The following is a 21,352-nucleotide window of genomic DNA, read 5'->3' on the forward strand; positions in this document are numbered from 1 at the left end:
TATTCCTTCTTTACTAACAAATCATGTTTCAAAAAGAGAGAAAAGTTCTTAACCTACTTTTCTATCATAAATTTTTAACTTTATCATGCTTGTTAATTGCCTGAGTGTCCTTTAACCATCTATTTCCATGATTCTTTCCCAGAGGCTTGGTTTAATTTTAAAAGTGCAGTGTATTCAGCCCTAATTATGTGAGAGCTCACTGCAAGCAAACAGTAAGAGAGAGAAATGACCAAAACGTGTTCCTAAATAAGTAACACAGCTACCACAAGTACATTGCTATACATATTTAATAACTAGGAAATGCCACCATGTAAGGTAATATTTATACCCTAGTGACATTTCAAAATAAAATTCCTTCCCAGAAACATAATTTCACTAAATGTGATTTTTTAAATATCTACTTTTGGTAAATTTCATTTTATTTCTTTTATCAAGTATTTAAACCAGGGAAAATTCAGATTCCTCTCATAATCAATAACTAGACATGAAGTGGTTCCATTACTTCAACTGAATTAGAATGAAGTCTGCAAAACATGCTGTGTGCCACAAATACTATCATTTTCATTGAAATATTTGCTTCTATGTGAGTTTAAATGTCCAAAATAGATATTTTAAGCACTATCACAGTTACTTTTACATTAATTTGGTGGAGAAAAGAATTGCCACTGAAATAATATGGTAACTACGTATTCATTGAAAAGTCACAGGCAGTGGGCTATTCTGCAAAGTGGACCAAATGCAGTACTATTTGCTATGTTCCACATGCCAGATGCTATCCTAATTGTCTGTATTCATTCCATCTCACTGAGTCTTCAGAGCAATACTATGACAGGTAATATTTGGGTCTAGTTGCAACTTAGAAAACAAAACAAAAAGCAAGCAAGCAAACAAACAAACAAAAACAATTAAGGTTGTAAATGAAGAAACCAAGATTTCAACCCAGGGATACAGCTCTGAGCCCAAGATCTCAACCACTATACTTTATCCCCGAAGTATTTGTTCATATCCTGATCTGGTGACTCAGTCTTCATCTCTAACTTTACAAAAATAAGTACTTTTAGAAATTACATATTTTAAATTTTTAACTAATGTTTAAAAACATAAAAATTATACATATTTTTGGTACCATAAGATGTTTTGATATATACATTGTACAATATTTAAGACTGGTTAAATCAGATTTAACATATCTATCTCCTCAAATATTTATAATTCATCATACTTTGCAGCGGCACACTCAAACTTCTAACTATAATTTAGTACCAACTGACCAACATCTTCCCAATCTTCACTTTCATCAGCTTCTAGTAATTTCCAGTCTACTTCTCAACTTCTATGAGATCAACTCTTTTATATCCCATATATGAGTGAGATGATGTACTACTTGTCTATGTCTGGCTTATTTTACTTAATATTTTGCATAATATGCTATAGTTGCATCCTTGTTGTTGCAAATGACAGGATTTCATAATGTTTATGGTAGAATACTATATAACATATTTTCTGTATTAATTTGATGGACATTTAAGTTGTTTCCATTTCCTATTATGAATAGTGCTATAATGAGTATGGGAAATGAAGATTTCTCATTCAATTCAAATTTCATTTCCTTTAACTATATACTCAGTTGTGAAATTGCTGGATCATATAGAAGTTCTATTTTTAATTTTCTTTTTTAAATTTATTTTTGTTAGTATGTGTTTGCAGTACATAATAATTACATTCATCATGGGGACTTTGTACATGTATGTAGCACATCCTAATTCTTTTTACTTCTCTGTCCCTTCTGTTCCTCCCCCACCAGCAGTGCTCAAGGGTTAGCTCCATTTTCTCCACCTCTTTCCCAGCACTCACTATCTGTTGTTGTTGTTGTTGTTGTTGTTTTTAATAAAACAACTTATTGGAAAGATAACTCATTGAGGTTTTGACTTACATTTCCCTGCTGATTAATGACTTTAGTATACTTTTCATATATCTATTGACCATTTGTATGTTTTAGTTTGAGAAATGACTTTTTAGGTCTACTGTCCATTTATAAATTGGGTTATTTGGCTCTCTGCTGTTGGGGCTTTGGAGTTTGTTATGCATATTTCTTATTTAAGGGTATCGACCCCTTGTTAGGAGTACAGCTTGTGAATATTTTCTACCATTCTACAGATTGTATCTGCACTCTGCTGATTGTTTCTTTTGCTGTATAAAAGCTTTTGAATTTAGCCCAGCTATACAAATCATAGTCATTCAGCTGTTATTCTCAAGTGAGAAGTACTGCCTTACTACCCAGATATTGGCTATAGTTCTGAGATCTTCACTTCTAGTTCATCATGTTGGATTAAAACCTATGTATCAAAACTTAATACTCTGGTTGCTTATTTGTTTTTCCAAAAAGCTAAATATTTGACATTAAAGAATTAAGAGTAAACCTTTGTTTGGTTGTTTTTTTGGGGTTGTGTTGTATTGTTTTGTTTTGTTTTTTGGTACAGGGGATCGAACTCAGGACCTTGTGCTTGCGAAGCAGGTGTGGCACCACTGAGCAAAATCCCCACCTCATTTAAGAGTAAATCGTAAAACTGGTAATGTGTTTATCCAGGTAGGCATATAAAAGAAATAAAACAATAAGGTTTCCTTTGTTTCTACTTAAATTTAATACTCCAAAAAATTTAAGAGCCAGTGCAAAAAAATTTTTTTTCCTTTCTTTCTATATTTCTGTACCCTTTTGAATGACAGTGCGTATATAACAAATTGGGCAGACTATTTAAATGAAAATACCATTGATGAGCTTTGCTCATGATGAAGTCATTGGACAATGTGTGGATGTAGAAAGAATCTGTAAAACTTGAGCCATAAGTATTGTTGAAAAGAGATGTGGTTATTATAGAAAAAAACCAATGTTTCTCATCAGATTTATAATCCTCCACCATATAAATGCTAAGTGTTAGATGGTTTATAAATTGGAGTTCATTAGAATAAAAATTTTTTACAATTGTTTGGAAAAATTTAGGAGGATTATTATTAGATTCTGAATCTACTGAAGAAAAATCAGCAAAAAAGGGTAGGAAACGTAAATTTTCATGTGGCAGATGCCTAAGAATTTCCCCCGTAACTATAGAACTCTCATATTCTGAGATCATTCCTTCCAGTGTCCTGAGACCACATGGCACGATAGTCCACCTAAGGGAATCATTTCATCCAAAAACAATTATTTTATCAGTAATCATTACTTATTGGGCTACAGAACTATAGAAATAATATGAGGAACTTGAATCCCAAACAGAATTAGATGAAAAACAATACATGCTGTAAAATAATGAAAACTCCTGCTCAAATTTCTATGCTGAAAAATGGCTATTTATAAATTCCTAGAAAAATGAAATGATGTTACAGCCAATCTTCAAGATCAGACTTTCCTGTAATAATGGAAAATTTTAAAATGTATGTCACCATGTATTTTCACTAATGGTTAAAGTTAATATTCTTAATGTCATCCTGTACCCCACAAATATGTACAATTATGTCAATTAAAAACAAAATATTTTTAAAGAAATAAGATTAAACCACTTCAAAAGACACACTTTGGCTATTTTTATTTACAACTTTTACAGTTTACCAAAAGGAATTTGTATGTAGTCGTTCTCCCTTATTTGATATTACTTCTTAATCCTTTATTACCTGGTTTTGCATTCAAGCACTATCCTGAAAAACAATAAATAAACACAACAACAAAATGAAATGAAACAGGCCAAATAAATGTACAATAAATCCTGTTAATGCCATCTACTCCCACTGTTTCTAAATTTAGTGAATACTTTCTAAATTTTATTTAATTTAACCTCTTAGTGGCACTTGACATCCCTTCCTTACTTCTCTGCATCTGTTCTCCTCTGTCTTTCCACAACTCTGCCCACTACCTCTCAAATGTCCCTGAGGCTCTTAACTCTTTCACCCTTACCTTAAATGTTGGTGTTCCTCGGTGTCTATCTTGAAGACCTCTTCTCTCTTGAATATATTCTCCTTGGGAAATGCCATGCATTAGTATCTTGAACTATCAGTCCCTACCATATGTTCCAGCCCAGGCCATAGTTTTCAGAAACATTCAGGGTATCCTTCTATCCTTTCATTTACTTTGTCACCTTTGACTTGATGACCAAACTTGTTTTCCAGCTTTTAGTTCTTTAAGGATTGAATGATTGTCATTGTCACTTAACTCTATGTGTCATTATTTTTCTCAACTCTTACTTGTTCTTGTACACACATGTACACACACACGTATGCACTGTAGCCACTTTGCCCTACTTATCTACTTCCTAAATATCTTCTGACTTTGACTCTTCATCATTACTACTATGACTTAAGTCCTTTCTTTTCCTTTCTTTTCCTACAGTTTATGACTTACCCATTGGATTCTAATGTGGTGGTACTTCTATCTTCCAAATCAACTATACTACTGTCCTACTATATCTTGTTTTTCAACGCATATAATATGGTCTTTTATGTGCCTGTATTTGTTCATATTGTTCCAATGATTCAATATATATTTAGCACAAAATGAAAATTAAAAGCTAAAGAAACCTACCTATCTATTTTTAGTGATTAATCTAAGAAACAGTACCAAGTTTCAGAACTGAACTGATCATACTAAACTAGAGCAAGACAATTTATAATGGAATTCAGAGGCAGGGCTCTGAGAAAGTCTGTGAGTTTACCTAGCTGTGCAATTTAACTCAATATTGCTTATCAACTGCCTAGTTTGTGCAATCACTGAGCTAGACCCAGAGCAGAGCGGAGGATGGGGCAGATATCATCCTCATTTCTTTCAGCTTATTGTCTTGTGAGAAAGACAGGCAGTAAACAAGTAATGAGAAGTGATTCCTGTCAACAAATGAAAACTACACAGTGTTATATGGGAAGGTAGAGCTAAAAGTTGAATCTTGGAGGTCAGGAAAATGTATGAAAATGTGTTAATTGAATTTAGAATTCAAAAACAAAAATTAATGAAGTTGTTTTAGGCATGTGTGGGGACAGAACTAAACACCTGACAAATGACACTTATAATGAAGCAACTGCAGATTACATTCTAAGACATTTCTACCAGGATTATTTTGAGAGAGAAGATACACAGGCTAATGATAGATGAATGGATAGCTAGATATCTGGTGGAATATAAAGTATCTCTCAAGGACTACATGTACATTTCTTCTACAGTATGTCATCTCAGCCTTTGCCATTTTTTACTCTATTGTGATCATATTTGAATGTATTACTGTAAAGGTTAAATTTCTCCCAAATCCTTCAACATATAAATGATCATTTCTTTACTTTGCATTGTCTAAGAATTTATTTGTATTTCATATTCCATTATCTTCAGACTGTATATTCTCTGGTTATTTATGTGATTTTCTTCTTTCCTTGGTCTTTTTTTTTTTTTCTTTCGAAATTCCTTCCAGAGTGTTAACATGTTCTGTTGGTGGGGTTCCTCCTCCCCATTGCCATATATCTGGAAGGACTAAGTGTCTTGTTTGAAGGATTCTCTCAATATATGTTGCTCCAAACATGTTAAAATTTGTCATCTGATTTGGTTGTAGAGAAATACAATGCAAAATAAACTTTTCTTATTAAAAATATAGGTTTGGGCCAGGGATTTAGCTCAGTGGTTCCACCGCCTGCCTCGCAAGTGCAAGGACCCGAGTTCGATCCCTGGTACCAAAAAATATATATATATAAGTTTACTACAAGTCCCACTCAGAGTAAAGAAGTAGCATACAAATGGTTCTTGCATATTTTACACAGAAGCAAAGATACAGAAAACCCAGTTTCAGGGAGAATTTTCTTGGTTCTGCATTTACAAAAACTTTCAAATTGCAATCTTTATTTACTTTAATGTTTTATGCATATTTGATTATTGAAGTTCTCTTTAAAATGAATATTTAAAATTGGAGAATAAGAAAGGATAAGTTGTATATCTTTCTCAATCTGCTATAATTAAATGGCTTTAAATCTTATTTCAAATGCATGTTTCTATAAAGATATAAAAAGAAGATTAGGCTAAACTGGCAAAGAGATGTAGGCCTATAATCTCATCTACTCAGGAGCCTGAGGCAGGAAGACCACAGGTTCAAGGCCAGCCTGGGAAACTTAGCAAGAACTTGCTTCAAAATAAAAATAAAAAGTCTTGTGGATGTAGCTTAGAACACTTCTGGGTTCAATCTTCAATACAAAATATGTATATGTATATGGCAGGCCACACTAAATAAAAATATTGAGTTTTTTGAAGGGAAGGAACAGAGGAAGAAAATAAACTTGCTGTTGGAAATTGTATGTAAAAAGAAAGGTTACACATAACATTGCCAAAATCTCTTCATTTCTTCAAATTTATTAAGTGCTTATTTTGTACCATACATACTTCTACACCTGGAACTGCAGTAATTAAACCAATTAAAAATTATTTTCATTGTAATGAGGCCTAAATTCTAGATGTGGGGTAATAAAATATTAACAAAATAAATAAAACACTTGTTATGATAAATTTTGATAAGACCTGTATCGCCTTCTCTGGTGTGAAAAACTGAAAGTGTAAAAAGGACCAAAATGTATAACAGAAAGTGTGAAATGGGAAGAAAAAGTTCAAATGGGAAGGGGCACTAGGGAGGGGGGGAGGGGAAAGGAAGAAAGGGAAAAGGGGAAAAATGAGAAAAGAAAGATAAAATAGAAGCAAAGTTTTTTGTAAATAAGGAGGGGAAGAAGGGTTGAAGGGAGGGAAAGAAAATGGGAAAAAATAAGAACTAAGATATATCATGTAGGCTGAGAATTTAGCTCAGTGGTTCCAGTGCCTGCCTCACAAGTGCAAAGTCCCAAGTTCAATCCCTGGTACCAAAAATAAGATATATCATGTACAAGTACAAATTCCACATGAAGAATGTGATCATTATGTATACCAAAACTTTACCAATAAACAATGTAAGAAAAGATCTATACAGAAAAAGCAAAGCAAAGATATGAGGAATAACTGATAACCACAGGTTTAAAACAGCATTGAAATTTTCCTGAAGTTGTATTTGTTTATAACTTTTTATAATTATGAAAATACTACAGGTTACCCTTGTTTCCATGTGTTTGCAAATGAGTCATATTTTTCCTTTAAAATAACTTATTAGCCTCTACATTTTCAAGAATTTTTTAAAATACAGGATTAAATTGATCATTAAAAATATCACAACAATTTACATGTTATTTGGAATGATATAGTGGATAATTCTCACCCACAGTGATATTATTAAATAATTATAAATTTACTATTATTGTTCTACAGATTATTATTTCAATTATTTTAAACATTCATAAATTTAAACTCAACTTTAAATTTACTTTTGCTATAAACTGACAAAAATTATTTTGGTTGGTTAACACTTTTTCAAATTTTATATTAGAATACAAAGGATGATTGAAATGTAGTAAATATTTAAATTTTATTACAGCAAAAGACACATGCTAAGAATGATGTGATAAGTGTGTTAAAAGCAAGGGGTATATTCAGTATTTTGATGGGGAGTTATGTCAATGTGCTTTTACTGTAATAAATTATTTCATTTGAACAGTCACATTTACCATATTTTATGATCACCTCTTGTTTTTCAACCATTCACACAATTTCGCACACAAACACACACACACACACACACACACAAAACCACAGTGCATCCTCATCCAACTTATTCACCAGAATTGGCACCACACTACTTTTGGCTCTTCTCCAAAGTCAAATTAACCATGAAAGGTAAAGATTTTGAACCAGTTCAGGCACTGGGGCAGCCATGACCTTTCAACTAAAGACAATCGCCACAGTGGACTATCAGAACTGCTTCAGAAAGTGGCAAGAATGATGGGCCAAGTGTGTTCAAAGAGAGGGAGATTAATACCAATGTGTCCAGTGTAATAAATATTTTTTAATGTTCACCATATTTTCTGATCACATCTCCTATACAGTTCATATGCTGACTTTTGTAGTCAGTGGTATGTTTTTGTTTTTTGAATGATACTTTTTGGCATAGAAAAGTTAGTGATAAATTTTATTATATTTCTCATAACAGCCATCCTATTGAACTTTATAATTAACTCTCATCAGCTGGTTTAATCAGGTCTTTAAAGCAGGTAAATATCACTTGCAAAAATATAACTCAGCTTCCTGTCTCCCTAAGGATATTTCTAGCTATAATTTTGTGCTTTATTCACTTACCAACTCATCTAGAACAAATCCTTTCTAGTTGATCCCTGATGACCAGTTACCCATCCCCAAAACCAACTACATGGTTCACTGGGAATTCTCTTTATCTCAAGGAAAGTCATTCTAGCTGCAGCTGTAATTTCAAAATAGCTTGTCCAAGAAAATCTCTGTATCCTTGTATCTTCCACACATTGTAGTGTCTCTACTTCTGGTTTATATTAAATAGTTTGGGAAGTCTTAATTTGAGGCCTAAAAGTAAACATGCTTAAGTGGATCCGCAAAACTCTTAAAATTATAGACAAAATATTGTGAATACATGCACTTTTCCAGGGCAGAGGGGCCACAACATTAACTTGATTTTTGAAATATTTTATGAGTTTGGAAGCCTAATGGACAATAACACAAATGGGTAACCATGAGTGATTAGTGTAAATGATAATAATTATAGTAAATAGGATTATGGGATTTTTTTATATTGTGCAGTACATATACAGTCATAACTAAGTGCTTTTATCATGTATTCCTATTTTATATACTAAAAAATGTTCTCTATTCCAGACAACACATTTGTCCAGTCTTCATCCTAACTTGGTTATGTGGTTACTCAATAAAATTACCAAATTTATTGCTTAGAACAAACTTTTTAGAAAGTAATTATTTAAGCACTGGATGACTCTTCTATACAAAAAAATAAGGAATATTTGTTCTCCCTGTATCGTCTAGTCATAAAACTCATCTTTTCAGCCTCTGCTCATGTCTCTCAACAAAGTAGTATAATTTTAATAAGATATATTATCTTTTTAAAAATAACGCTAAGACATTCTACAAGAATGATAAGTGACATCTGTTCTATAAATGATGCAAGAAAGATTTTTAAAAACCATTATGTCAAATTTGCAATATTTCTCAAATTCTTAAATTACAATTCTAAATAACCATTTCTCATAGGCTATTCAATTTGACAACAAAGAAGAAAATTAAAGAATTTTCAGGTTATGACTCATCTTATTTGGCTCATATATAACATTTAGCTGATTTGAAATAAGATCCCAAATGGCTTAACTATGCCATTTTCTCATGAAAATGAAGATTAACAGGAAAGAGTACATGTAACTCAATCCCATTAGAATTTTCTCTAAAAGCTATTTCCGAATGTTCAGCATTGTAGCATTCTATACCAATTTAAGAGGTACAACTGTTATGTAGGAAAATTTGGCAGTTTTCTGATGCTAATTGCCTCATGAGTAGACCTATTTCCTATGGCATATGTGAAACATGCCACTGCACATCAGGGCTCCTGCGGCCCTGACTTCTACAGCAGCGCCCCTTACCTGGCTGCTCCTTCACATAAGCATTTGCTGAAGGAATTCTGAGGCTTGTCCAAGTGCATATTTAGGAACTACTTTCTTCTATCAAATAATTCACATGCATTCATTCAGTCTTAAATTTACCATCAGTCTAACAACTGATACTTAATAGCATTATGTGCACAGCACAGTTAGCACTACATATATGTTTATAACTATATAACATATATAGATATAAAATGCCTATCTTTACAAAAAACTCATGAGATCCATAAATCATTTCCTCATTCTATATTTGGGGAATTGAGAGCCAGTGCTATGGTAGTGGATAAAGCCAGGATTATCTCCCAAATAATTCTTAATGGAACTAGATGTTACCACAAAATAATATAGACATATATTTGGTCTATTAATTATGAGTATTATAGGATTATAGAAGAACATGTAAGTTCTGCTCCCTTCCTTTCATTCTACATACCCACTTCCCAAATTCAACTGCCCTAAAGTTACTTTTAGAATTTAATTCATATTTCCAAGAGAAACTGATTCGTCATCTTTAATCACTGGTAGCTTCCCATTATACATGCAGAGGATTTACCTTTCTTACACTTTTCTTACAAATTTACATTTCTCATGTTCTTTCAGAACAATTGGGCCATAATCATTGTTTAAATCCAGACAAAGAAAATATTAAGGACTGTTGATAATCTTTAGATTATTCTGGAGTCAATAAAGGTCCTTTGTTTATTATCTTGTACTCAATGGACTCTATTTTTATGAAAGTCAAAGATTTGTTGTTCCAATCATCTGTGGAAAATCTAATAATATCACTTTCAAATCCTGATAGCTTATCTCTTTTATTCTTTTGCCTGCCCAGAAGGCCTCTCTCCACAGCCCTCTGCTTACCTGTCCTAGGTCACTCTATTCTCTTTCAAGGCCAGCTACTCAGGAGTTTTCCTAGTAGTACCATGGTTCACAAATTTAATTTGTTTTAAATTTTGGGTAAGATGGCCGTGGTTGTGTTTGTCACCTGATGTGGAGTTTGTGAACGGAAGCAAAATTTTGTCAAATAATTGTTTGAGAACTAAATTGTTCGTGAACAGAAGCATTCACGAACTGAGGGATTACTGTATGATACTTCTGTTTAAGGTTTTTCTCTGTTAAATTCCATTTCCTATCTTCCATTTTTTCACAGGGTTCCATGTAATTATTTGTTCTACTGAAGCACATCCTCCAGTAACTATCTAAGAAGGAGCACAGAGATGGTCAACATTTGAGTTCTTAAATTTTAAATAAACTCATTTAATCTTCATATTATGGCAAACTATGGAATTCTTTTAGAAATCACTTTGACTCTGAATTTTATAGACATTATTATTTACCTTACAAGCTTATTGCCACTTCTTGATATGTAAGTTTCTCTTGAGAAATTTTAATGCATATTTTTCTGACTTCTTGGTGTTCTGTAGTTTCTGTGGGCTGATCTTTGCTAGTCTTTTTATTTGATGGTGCTGATCACTCTGAGTTTCTCAAAATATATATTTCAGTTACTTCTACTTGGAAAAATTTATTTAAAATATCACTGCTAATGCCATTTGTCCACTTTCACTCTTGTTCTCATTTTGGAACTCCTTGTAGTAGATTTAACTTTATGAATTAATCCTTTATTTTCCTAAATCTCTTGTATTTTCTTTTTTATCCCTAATTCTGAAAAGCTAGACTTTATCTGCCAACTCATTCTACCTGAGAGCTCTTTTTTAATATTCTGCCATTGTTTTCATAGCATACTATTCTTTTTGTACACACAAAATATCTTTCTGAGGATATTGTGTGTAGATTATTTCCTAAGAATGTTTTCATTTCTTTTTATCACAATGTCTTCTCTCTCCATGCTTAAGTTAAATAGAAGAATCCTGACTAGTAAACTGAAAAGGGTCATGAAATCATTGTATCCACCAAGACTGGATGAAATATACCAGATACTTAACTCAAAAAGAATCAATTAATCTATTACTGTTTACATGCACATAATTAATTATATACTATGAAGCTGGCTCTTTTTTTTTTTTTCGTACCGGGGATTGAACTTGGGACCTTGGGCTTACAAAGCAGGTTGCGGAACCATTGCGCTAAATACCCGGCCCTAATTATATACTATTAAGCATTTATGTCAACATACACACACCATCCATGAGCACACACAAACAGAAATAAAATTAATAGAACTATAAAGGTTACTTTTGCAAAACAGAAAATTCCAGGACACAGTGTTCCTCTGATTTTTTTCTGGGAAACTAATGTTAAGTTGTACATCAAATGCTTTTACAGGAAAATTATTTTTAGAAGAGAATTACTTATTCTATGAAAAATATTCTAAGTATGAATAGTCTTTTCCTAATACATGGTACATTTTTTCGTCATTACCATTACCTCTGTTTCTAAAATACATGGTGTCAGGCTAGTTCGTGTTTGCTACTTCTATACACAAAGTGATAACATAACAATTTGTCATAGGCCCCGAAAATATTCATCATTCTTCATGCCATGCAAATATCTGCTACTATTTGTAGTGTATTTTATGAGAAACAATATTTGAAAGTTTTCATTCAAAGACCAATTTCTATAGAAATTTGATGAATTATCTACAAGAACTACAATCACAATGGTGAGATGATCACCTGAAAAATCGCTTTAAATGCACTTGTTGATCACATGCATACTTTGGGACATAGGTTCACTGAAGATATATGATTAACTCAGAATCACAGATACTATTTAAACTGGTTTTTGCAGATGTTTTGGTTTGTGATTTCTGATCAAGCAAATGTAGCTGAATTCAAGGTAGTTAAATTAACCTGTGAAAAAAATAATACGTACTATATCTTCCCAAAGCACTTGTTTCTTTCATTATTGTTTAACAGACAAGTTCATAGATGCATGTCTACATGATGAAATAAGATCATTAAAGTGTATTTGTCCAATGGTTACTACTGTATAACAAGAGTTTAAAAGCATGCTTAAAGAGATATTTTCTCAGAAAAAAATGAAAACTATCTGTAATATTTTAATAGTATTGTATCATTGTAATATTTAAATTGAACTTAGTAGTGAAACATTGATTAAACTCCAAGTTGTATAACATGTTTAATAAGAAAAGGTAACTGAATAAATTCATACCTTTGAAGCTTTCAAATAATTTCACTTTAATTGGACTTAACAGTTGGTAAACCCCCTAAAAATCTTAATTAAATTTTAAGATATAAAAAGATTTACCTAACAGAAAAAAATCATTATCATTTATTTTGGCTGTTGATATGGAAAAAAAAAAGATGCATTGCTGGGAGCATATAAATACATTCAGCTCAAAGATAATATTACAGTGGCTAATTAGACCTTAAACCCCAGATGGTTGAACTGTTTTCTTGTGAGGAGCTCCCGGAAACAAAATGTCTCTCTCTGACACACAAGAGAGTAGAGGTGAAGCCTCCATTCCATTCCTGATGAACCATCGGTGACCTCTACACCAGCACAGTACCGTGCATTCTGAGACAGAGAGAGAAGGCTAGAAGCAGTGATGCATCCTCAGGAAATGTCCCCCATCACTAGTCTCTAGAGTCCTTGAGCACTTACAACACAGCAAAGCTTTTCACACTGTTACACTAATAAAGAAACGCAGTGGAGGAAATAAAAAGCCAAGACACATAACCTCCTCTCTTATGAGGGGCAAGATGTCAGCTGGTATCTATACAGAATAAAAGCATGAGTTTTGAAAGAGACTTCGTATAAGCATGATCTAACAAAATAACATCAGAACCTAAAATAGCAAACATTCTGATAATAAATTTTACTAAGGTAAATTATTTGCATAAAAAAATCTATTTTGCTAGGGATAGAGAACTTGCCCAGCATGAATCAAGCCCTAGGTTCAATACCCAGCACCACACACAGACACGCATCATCCACAAGAGCTTTCTAAGTATTCTTTTAATCTGTTTCAATAATTACATCATGACTACCAACGGGCTGTGAAAGCACAATGCTTAGCCTGTGTAACGTTTTTATTAAATGAATAAAAAGTAAACTTTTAACTAATAAATATATAACCACTATTAGTGATCTTTAAAAACAATCATGTTTAACCTAGAAATTTGAAACATGTATTGTTCACATGAAATTCAGTGAAAATGAGACTATGTCCTCATTACCCAAAAATCTGTGTAAGAAACTTTTTAATGTACCTATTCATATTTTTCATAGTCTGAGTGCTTACATATTATAGTATAAATAAAAACATGACTTTTCAAACTAAATTGTCTAGCTTCCACCTAGATATTTCTAACAGTGTTGATACCACCAGAGTCTTCTTTACTCTCTGAAGGTTTCTAACACTGTCCTCTCCCGAGAAAGAAGGGGAATACAGTGCCTCTGCCCTACTTACACCAGAGGTAGGAGAAAGCTACTTGCCAGACACAGCAACAGCACTTTTGGGCTCTGGCAGTGAGAGGCACCAGTTAGCTTCCTGGGAGTCTCAGGGGGAGCACAGCTCTGCCCCTAGAGGCAAGTGGAGAGGAATCAGCCTTAGAGTTTTCCTGAGAGGGAAAGTAGAACCGAAGCCACAATTCTGAAGTCCCAACATGCCCCTGAGTAAAGGGTCATGCTACACTAAGCAGAATAGGGGTGAGCAATGAGCAGACCAGGTAAATTTCCCTGGGCACCCAAAGTCTGATGAAACCATTAAGGAAAATTCCACATGGTATCATTATTTCCAACATCTTCCCTCCCTTGTGGAAATTTATCTTTAAGTGTCATTTTCTCAGTTGCTAAATGGTTAACAAACTTCAGCTTGGTATTTTAGGAACTGTAGCAAAGCACCTCCATTAAAGCATGTTCTTAGGAAAGGGCTGAAGTGAGTGAAAATTTTAAGTATCTCTTGAAGATTACTGACACATTACTTTTCCTTTAGAAAAAAATTTACTGCCAGAACTGTCTTTCATACTTTCCTTTCTTTTAACTACATTATTCTCACATGTTATAGGTTTTAGAAAATCTTAAATTGGTACTGAGATCAGACAAAAACATTAATGAAAAATAAGATGTGAAGGTCTTCTGAATGCAAATAAGTAAATGATTACCTTTAGTTTACTTTAGACAACCAGTATATATTATAATTATGTTTTAAAATCTATTTTTCATATATTTTCTAGTTTTAAAAGACTGCAAAACAATGACTGCTTATTTTATGTCTGTCATTTTCACTTTTCCATTTATTCAAAGGAAATTAAATGTTCTAAAGTACTCCACACTGGAACTTGTTTAGTGTATTAGCTCATTTTCTCATCATCTCCCTTTTCTTTGAAAGGCATGACCAAATTGAATCTTCCACTGATTTCAATGTTTTGTTTTGTAATAATGTTTGTTTTTAAATAGATATTTTATGTCACAAGATCTTTTTAGGAAGATGTGGAAAATCTCTTAAGTTCATGAATTTCATGAATGATTTGGGCACACTACTCTAATTCATGAAAGATGGCCCCTATGTCTTTATCCATTAAGGGGAAAAAGTTTATTGAATATATGCTACCATTTTGAAAAGTGTCATCCTTTTCATACTACTGAAGAAACAACAGTATTATATGTAACCTTTTAATTTAATGTGAAATTGTATAAATAGCTTCAGCATTTTATTTGCACATTACTTATTGAACAACATATATTTCTGGAAATATGACTTTCATTTTCATTATTAAGGCTGAAAGCTCCTTTCATTTAAAAACTGTAGTGTGAATTGCAACATGTTTCCATTGGGAACTTAAAAGGTATGGTGCTTTATACTTGATTCCAAACCAAAGTTCTAGTATATGTGCTGCCAAAGTGAGCACAAAATGATTTTTTTTTTTTTTTTTTTTTTTTTGGTACCAGAGATCAAACTCGGGACTTTGTGCTTTCAAGGCAGGCAGCAGAAGCACTCAGCTAAATCCCCAGGCCCTAAACCAAAGTTCTAAAGAACATGACAATCTAATTTGACTTAAAGCAAGGTCATTTATAAGTTTGCTTCTCTAAGTATCTTCCCAGTAGACAAAACATGTTTGATTATTTAGTAGGTCCTTTTAGGATGAATATTCTTTCAATCAATCTCTTAATGATCTACAGGGTACAAATATCATTAGCTTTTCTAAATCCTCTTCTAGATGTTCCCATGTGTTTTGCAAATAAGTATTTTTAAATCTTGCAAGTAAGTATTTTAAATCCTGAAATCCATCCACTCAATGCATAAATAGCACAGGCTACTGATTTCTGAGATGCTAAATATCTCAGAAAAGCAGCAGACAGGCACTCTAAGCTTTGCTAGGTGGGACTGAGGGTTTTCCGTGGCTCATGTCATTCAGAACTGTGGACAGCTCCCACTAAAGCCAGCAGTTCCCCTACTTTCTGAACATAAAGTAATACTGCTTTTTGTTGCTGTTTGCTCTTTAGTAATAGTAGCCTGTTAAAACTGCTTAGTATGCACACGTACTTCTTTGGATGATTTTTTTTCTTTTTTCAGACGAGTTCAGTTAAAAAAAAATAAATACCATGCTGAGTTACTAGTTTTGGATTTTTTAACTAGGCAGTCCAGCCCTACTCAAGAGAACATAACGTGACTGCACAGTGTGCGCACGCTATAAGAGGATCTACTCCACGACCTTCATTTGACAATCTCTAAACACGTTTAAACCCGAATGAATATTTGAGTGACAAATAAGATCAGGAAACGTCTTCATTTTCATTCTCCAGAGTTCTGCTGACAGCTCTCCTGCCCTTCCTCCCGAGATGGGAAATAGGAATGAGATTTTTTAAATAGACTTGAAGTCAAGGTCAAGAAAGGGTGTCGCTCTATTTCAGGAAGGGGGCTCTGGCAGCGCCCCCGGTCTGTGTGGGGAACTCCAGGCTTCCTGTTAGCTCCTGCCCGGCCCCAAAGCACCTGCTCCATTGAAACCTCACTACCCAAGCGCAAATTACCCTTCCCCAGCCTGCCACCAGGATTCTGAAGAAACGCAATGGGAAAACGCGGTGCCTACAAGCAGAGAACAAGAGATTAACGCTCCCCGGGGGCGAGAGCGGCTGGAGGAGCCGGGACCTGCTCGTCACCGTCTCGGTCACCCCATCCGGTCCCGAACCCCAGAAGCATCTTCCCTTCTCCGGCGGAGGGACCCGCATCTCGAGGAGCGACGCCAGGAAGGGTGTGTGCCCTCCTCCTGACATTAGCATCTCCGAAGTAAAAGTTTCCCCGGTACAACTTAGCATCGCCCTTCCGGGGACGGGCATCGCCCTGGCCTTCGTGCTCCTCGACCTGTACCAAAGTTGGCGCGGTGAAGGAGAGGGGAACTCGGACTCCAGCCCCTCCCGGCGGCGAGGCTGCGGGGAGAGCGGAGCCGTGCAGCGCCGCCCCCGGCCCGCCCGGCCCGGCCCGGCCCCGACCCCGCGCCCCGGCGAAGAGGAGGGTGGGGCGCCCCGGACGGCCCTCACCTGAAATCGCTGTAGGGGTGGATGATCCAGAAGCCTGCAGTTTTAACCCTTTCCTGCTCCTTCTCCACCGCCTTCTGGCTGCCGAACATGCGGAGGGAGAATTTGTTGACCCCGGGCTGGAGCATGGAGGTGAACTGGCGTTTCATGAAGCCGTACTGCCGCCGGGGCCCCTCGCCGTCCTCCCCGCCCGCCGCCTCGTCGCCGCCGCCGCCGCCGTCCACCTTGAAGCACACGGAGTTGCCGTGCTCCTTGGCGCCCGCCGCGCCGCCCCCCAGCGGGGTCCCCAGCTGCTTCTCGGCCGCGCCCGGCCCCGCGACGACCGCCTTGGCGGGGAAGACGCTGTTGCCATCGTCGCGGCAGCTGGACGAGGAGTTGGGCTTGCCGCCTGCTTCCATGCCCGGGGGACGCGGCCAGCGACGGTGCGGGCTCCACACTGGCCGGCCGCTTCGCGCCGGGCCACGAAGCCTAGGGGACGCAGTCCCAAGCCCGGCTGCCCGTCGCGGCGGCGGCGGCGGCGGCTGCTGCTTCCCGCCCGCGCCGCTGCTTGCTGCGCGCCTCACTCCCGCCGCCGCCGCTGCCCTCAGAGGCTGCGCTCGCTCGCGGCCCCGCCGCGCCGCTCCCCAAGCCGAGGCTGCCGAGCGGAGCGAGGCGAGGCGCAGCTCAGCCCTCGCGCGCCAGCGCCGCCCCGCGGCTGCCCCCTGCCGGCCGGAAAGCGTCCCCGCCCGCGCGCGCCGCGCCGCTCCCGCTCCGCCCGTTCCCAGCGTGACATTGGACTCAGGAGCCCTCGGAGACACGCGTGTCTGCCTGTTGGGTGTACGTTTGAACTAAATAGAAGGCAGACGGAGAGATGGAGCGAGAGAGAGAGAGAGAGAGACGGAGAGAGAGAAATGGAGAGAGAGAACGGTGGAGAGAGAGAAAGGGGCAGTTGTGTTCGTCCAAAAGAAACAAACACGCTAAAACTCATGGAGACACTGAACGCCTGTTTGAACGATGGGACAGATTGGGGCAAGGGCAGGCCGTGGCCTGCCAAAAATTCACCTTAAAAGCTAGGCAAATATGAGAAAAGAAGGTATGACCACTGAAAACACATTTCATGACTAGAAGGAAAGGGTGTGCATGTGTGTGCGCGCGCTCATGCGAGCATGCTGAAAAGAAAGACAGAAGAAGAAAGTGACTAGGTCCTTGAAACCCTGGTAATCAGCTGCCCAGGACTTTTCAGATTAAGATTCTGCATCTAGGGAAGACAACTGACCTCCTTCGCTTATCCTTGTTTATTCTCACACAGCTCCTTAAGCAGGCGATGGGATTTTTTTCTTACTAAGGCCTCAATGAACACGTGTGCGAGCAGGTCTGTCACCAGCAGTACTGAGAAAAAATGTGGAGGGAGATCTTGCCTGAGCTGACCTGCCTTTTTTGATAAATTATATAATCAATAAAGCACACTAAGAGGCATGTGCGCTGCCCAGTGTCCTCTACACCATACTAGGAATCCAAGGTGTCATGGAATCTAGTCAGAATGGAATCACCATTTCAGAGGAAGAAGTATTCTCAAGTGAAACTTACAGCATGCTCCTCATGCTGAGGAAAGCATTCTCCGAGTCCTTTTATTCCCTCTGTGCCTCCCAAAGCTACTGGATTTGCTAAAAGAAGCAAAATGCGCTGCCAAACTCACCAGTCTCTCCGCAGGGCAGCCAAGGAGACTGAAGAGCTTCAAGACTGAGGAATGCCCTGGAACATCAGTTCCACATCCCAGACATTGCCGACCTACGCACAGCTTCTGCACAGGAAATCTTGCCCTGCCGGCAGTCCTGGACCCACAGTTACTGCCACGTTTACTGGGAAAGGAGTAGGCACTCAGGGAGGGAATCTATGTCAGGCTGGCAATCAGTGGCCCACCATGATAAACTGAGTGAAGCCAATCAAGGTGTTTGTCTGAAATATTGAACATTGATGAAGCCAAATATCAATAAGAGAGACAAGGATAAGGTCAGCAAAAGACAGATGGCTTCATAAGGGGTTAACAAAGACTGACAAAAGAGCAGAGCAGAGAAACAGGAAGTCAATAGGCCAACGCTGTTAGACTTCTGTAAGATTTCCCTCACCCTTCTATTTACCACAGCCTATGCTAAATCTCCTTTCCTAGCGTGCTGGGTCCTGACTCAGACACCATCTGTTCTCAACTAATCAAAATCCAAACCCCAAGAAAAAGTATAGATGGCCAAATCTGACTGGTAAGAAACAGGAAAGATATGAACAATATAGAGATTTGATCTATCAAAGTAGGGGCCTTGCGAATCCAAGAGGTCAGATGAGGATATCAGGTACCAAGGCCAGGAGGAAGCCACAGGGATGAATAGAAACAAACATTGCCTACAGCACAGTTCTTCCTGAGGAAGGCCCAACTTCTCATGCAGCTTTTCTTTGTTAGACTAAAGACATTTCTCTACTTTCTCCCATTTTGCATGCTTCCCCAGTCCCTCTATTTTCAGTCATGAGTGTGAAAATGTATATTTTAACATAAATTTTAAATTTTATAATAATGTAAAAATATGCCACCTAAAATGTTACATGACTGAGTTCAAGTTCTTTTCTTTCAGCCAATCCCTGTTTTTGTTCTATTTCAACTTATCATGACCAAGCAGTTATTTTAGTAAAAGTTTTTCTGAGTTTCAGTGCCTGTACTATGACAGAATTACTAAAAAACAAGATCTCCAAATAGAACTAAGAAAGGTCTGAAAAGGATCACAAGTCATTGGTTGCTTCAAGAATTGCTTTTAGGTCTTATTTTATTCATTTTAATGCTCAAAAAATCATTGTTTAATTGGGAACGTATGTATCATATCTGTATTAACATAATATCATCAATAACATAAAAAGTTCAGTTTCTGCATTTTCAGAGTGTTCATTTAAAATTGTTTAAAGACAGACTGACATAAAAAGTTTGCTTAGGAAGAGAGAAATTGAAAGGACATTGGGTAGAGTGAAAGAAATAAAAACAATGATAAAGAAAGAGAATGAAAAAGAATCTTGAACCTTAGCATATTTCCATGTTTCTTCATCCATAAACTACCTTAAGCTGAAATTTACTAAGCTAAATTAGAATCATCAGGGGCCGGGGATTTAGCTCAGTGGTTTGGGCGCCTGCCTCCCAGGCACAAGGTCCCAAGTTCAATCCCCGGTACCAAAAAAAAAAAAGAATATTTTCATCAAAATTGTTTTAGAAATATGACTACCATCATGTTTGACTCTATGTCATTAATATCCATGATGTAAAAGTCCTTTGTATCTCAGAGGAATCAGATTTTCAAGACTAAAAGAATATCAATTATGAGTTTGTTACATGAGAATGTCTCACTAGTACTTGTAATGTTGCTGTTCAGTATATACAAGAATTTTACATCTTTTTAAATGTTCCCTGTCTCCTTTAATACTCTGCTTAAGATCAAATTACAGACAGAAGAAGATTAATATGAATCTAAAATAAAATCTCCATGCAGCAGACGCAAGCACATGTGAAATGAGAAAAAGGATAGATGAATGACTTGAAGTTTGACAGTTTATTGGAAAATTCTCACTGTAACTTAAAGGATTAAGGACTAAAACATTTTAGGCTTCTTAGTAGGACAGGGGAATATGTTCAAACACATATTTCAAATATAAAGAAATAAACCCAGATCTGCCTCTGTTGAAGAAGACCATAGGAAGGAACAGTGAAAAAATAGTTCAGCCTCTGCTTCTGTATCTTACCCACAGGTAAATTTTATTCTCTATCTGGAAAGCAACTCCAAACATCATATTTAATGTAAAACACTAGAGCTATTAAAATCAGAAACAGAAGTTCATACCCAGAATTGCTGTAATATATGCTATTTTCAATTGATAATATTTGTCTCCATGAAAATAAAAAGAATCAAATGGATAACCATCATAACGAATAACAGAATTTACCAAGTTAGCATAATGTATGCATGAAAAAAGTAATGTTTTTCCTAAGAATCAGCAGTAATCATAAAGACAATATAAAGAGCAATGATTCTTTTCCTAATGCAACTAAGAGTGAAAGCAACACAGTAATAAATTTAAAAGAAATGAATGAGATTCAGTTAAAAACATCAATTTTAATAAAAGGCAAATTTGAATGAATTAGGATATGTTCCTTATCCGTAATGTAAAGAATATTTAAACATTGTGATTCTTCCCAAATTAATTTATATTTCAAGCATAATTGGTTGATTTGTGTTATTTTTTTCATAGAGGACAAACATGACAAAATATTTTTAAGATTCTTTTGGATTACTGAAATGTTTTTAAAATAGTAAGCTGT

At 36.3% G+C, this 21,352-nt stretch overlaps 1 protein-coding gene across 1 annotated transcript in view; it reads right to left on the reverse strand.

The window, feature by feature from the left end:
* The window catches only part of Hcn1 (hyperpolarization activated cyclic nucleotide gated potassium channel 1), a 401,014-nt gene extending 383,395 nt beyond the window's left edge, over window positions 1-17,619 (reverse strand). The window contains exon 1 of the mRNA XM_004848544.4: window positions 17,029-17,619. Coding sequence (XP_004848601.1) covers window positions 17,029-17,423 — 395 coding nt within the window. The 5' untranslated portion in view covers window positions 17,424-17,619. The remainder of the gene's footprint in view (window positions 1-17,028) is intronic.
* Window positions 17,620-21,352: the final 3,733 nt, after the last annotated feature.

This window comes from Heterocephalus glaber, unplaced genomic scaffold (assembly GCF_053883595.1).
Source record: "Heterocephalus glaber isolate CG9 unplaced genomic scaffold, H.glaber_assembly_v1.0 deba00001538, whole genome shotgun sequence".
Classification (NCBI taxonomy): domain Eukaryota; kingdom Metazoa; phylum Chordata; class Mammalia; order Rodentia; family Bathyergidae; genus Heterocephalus; species Heterocephalus glaber.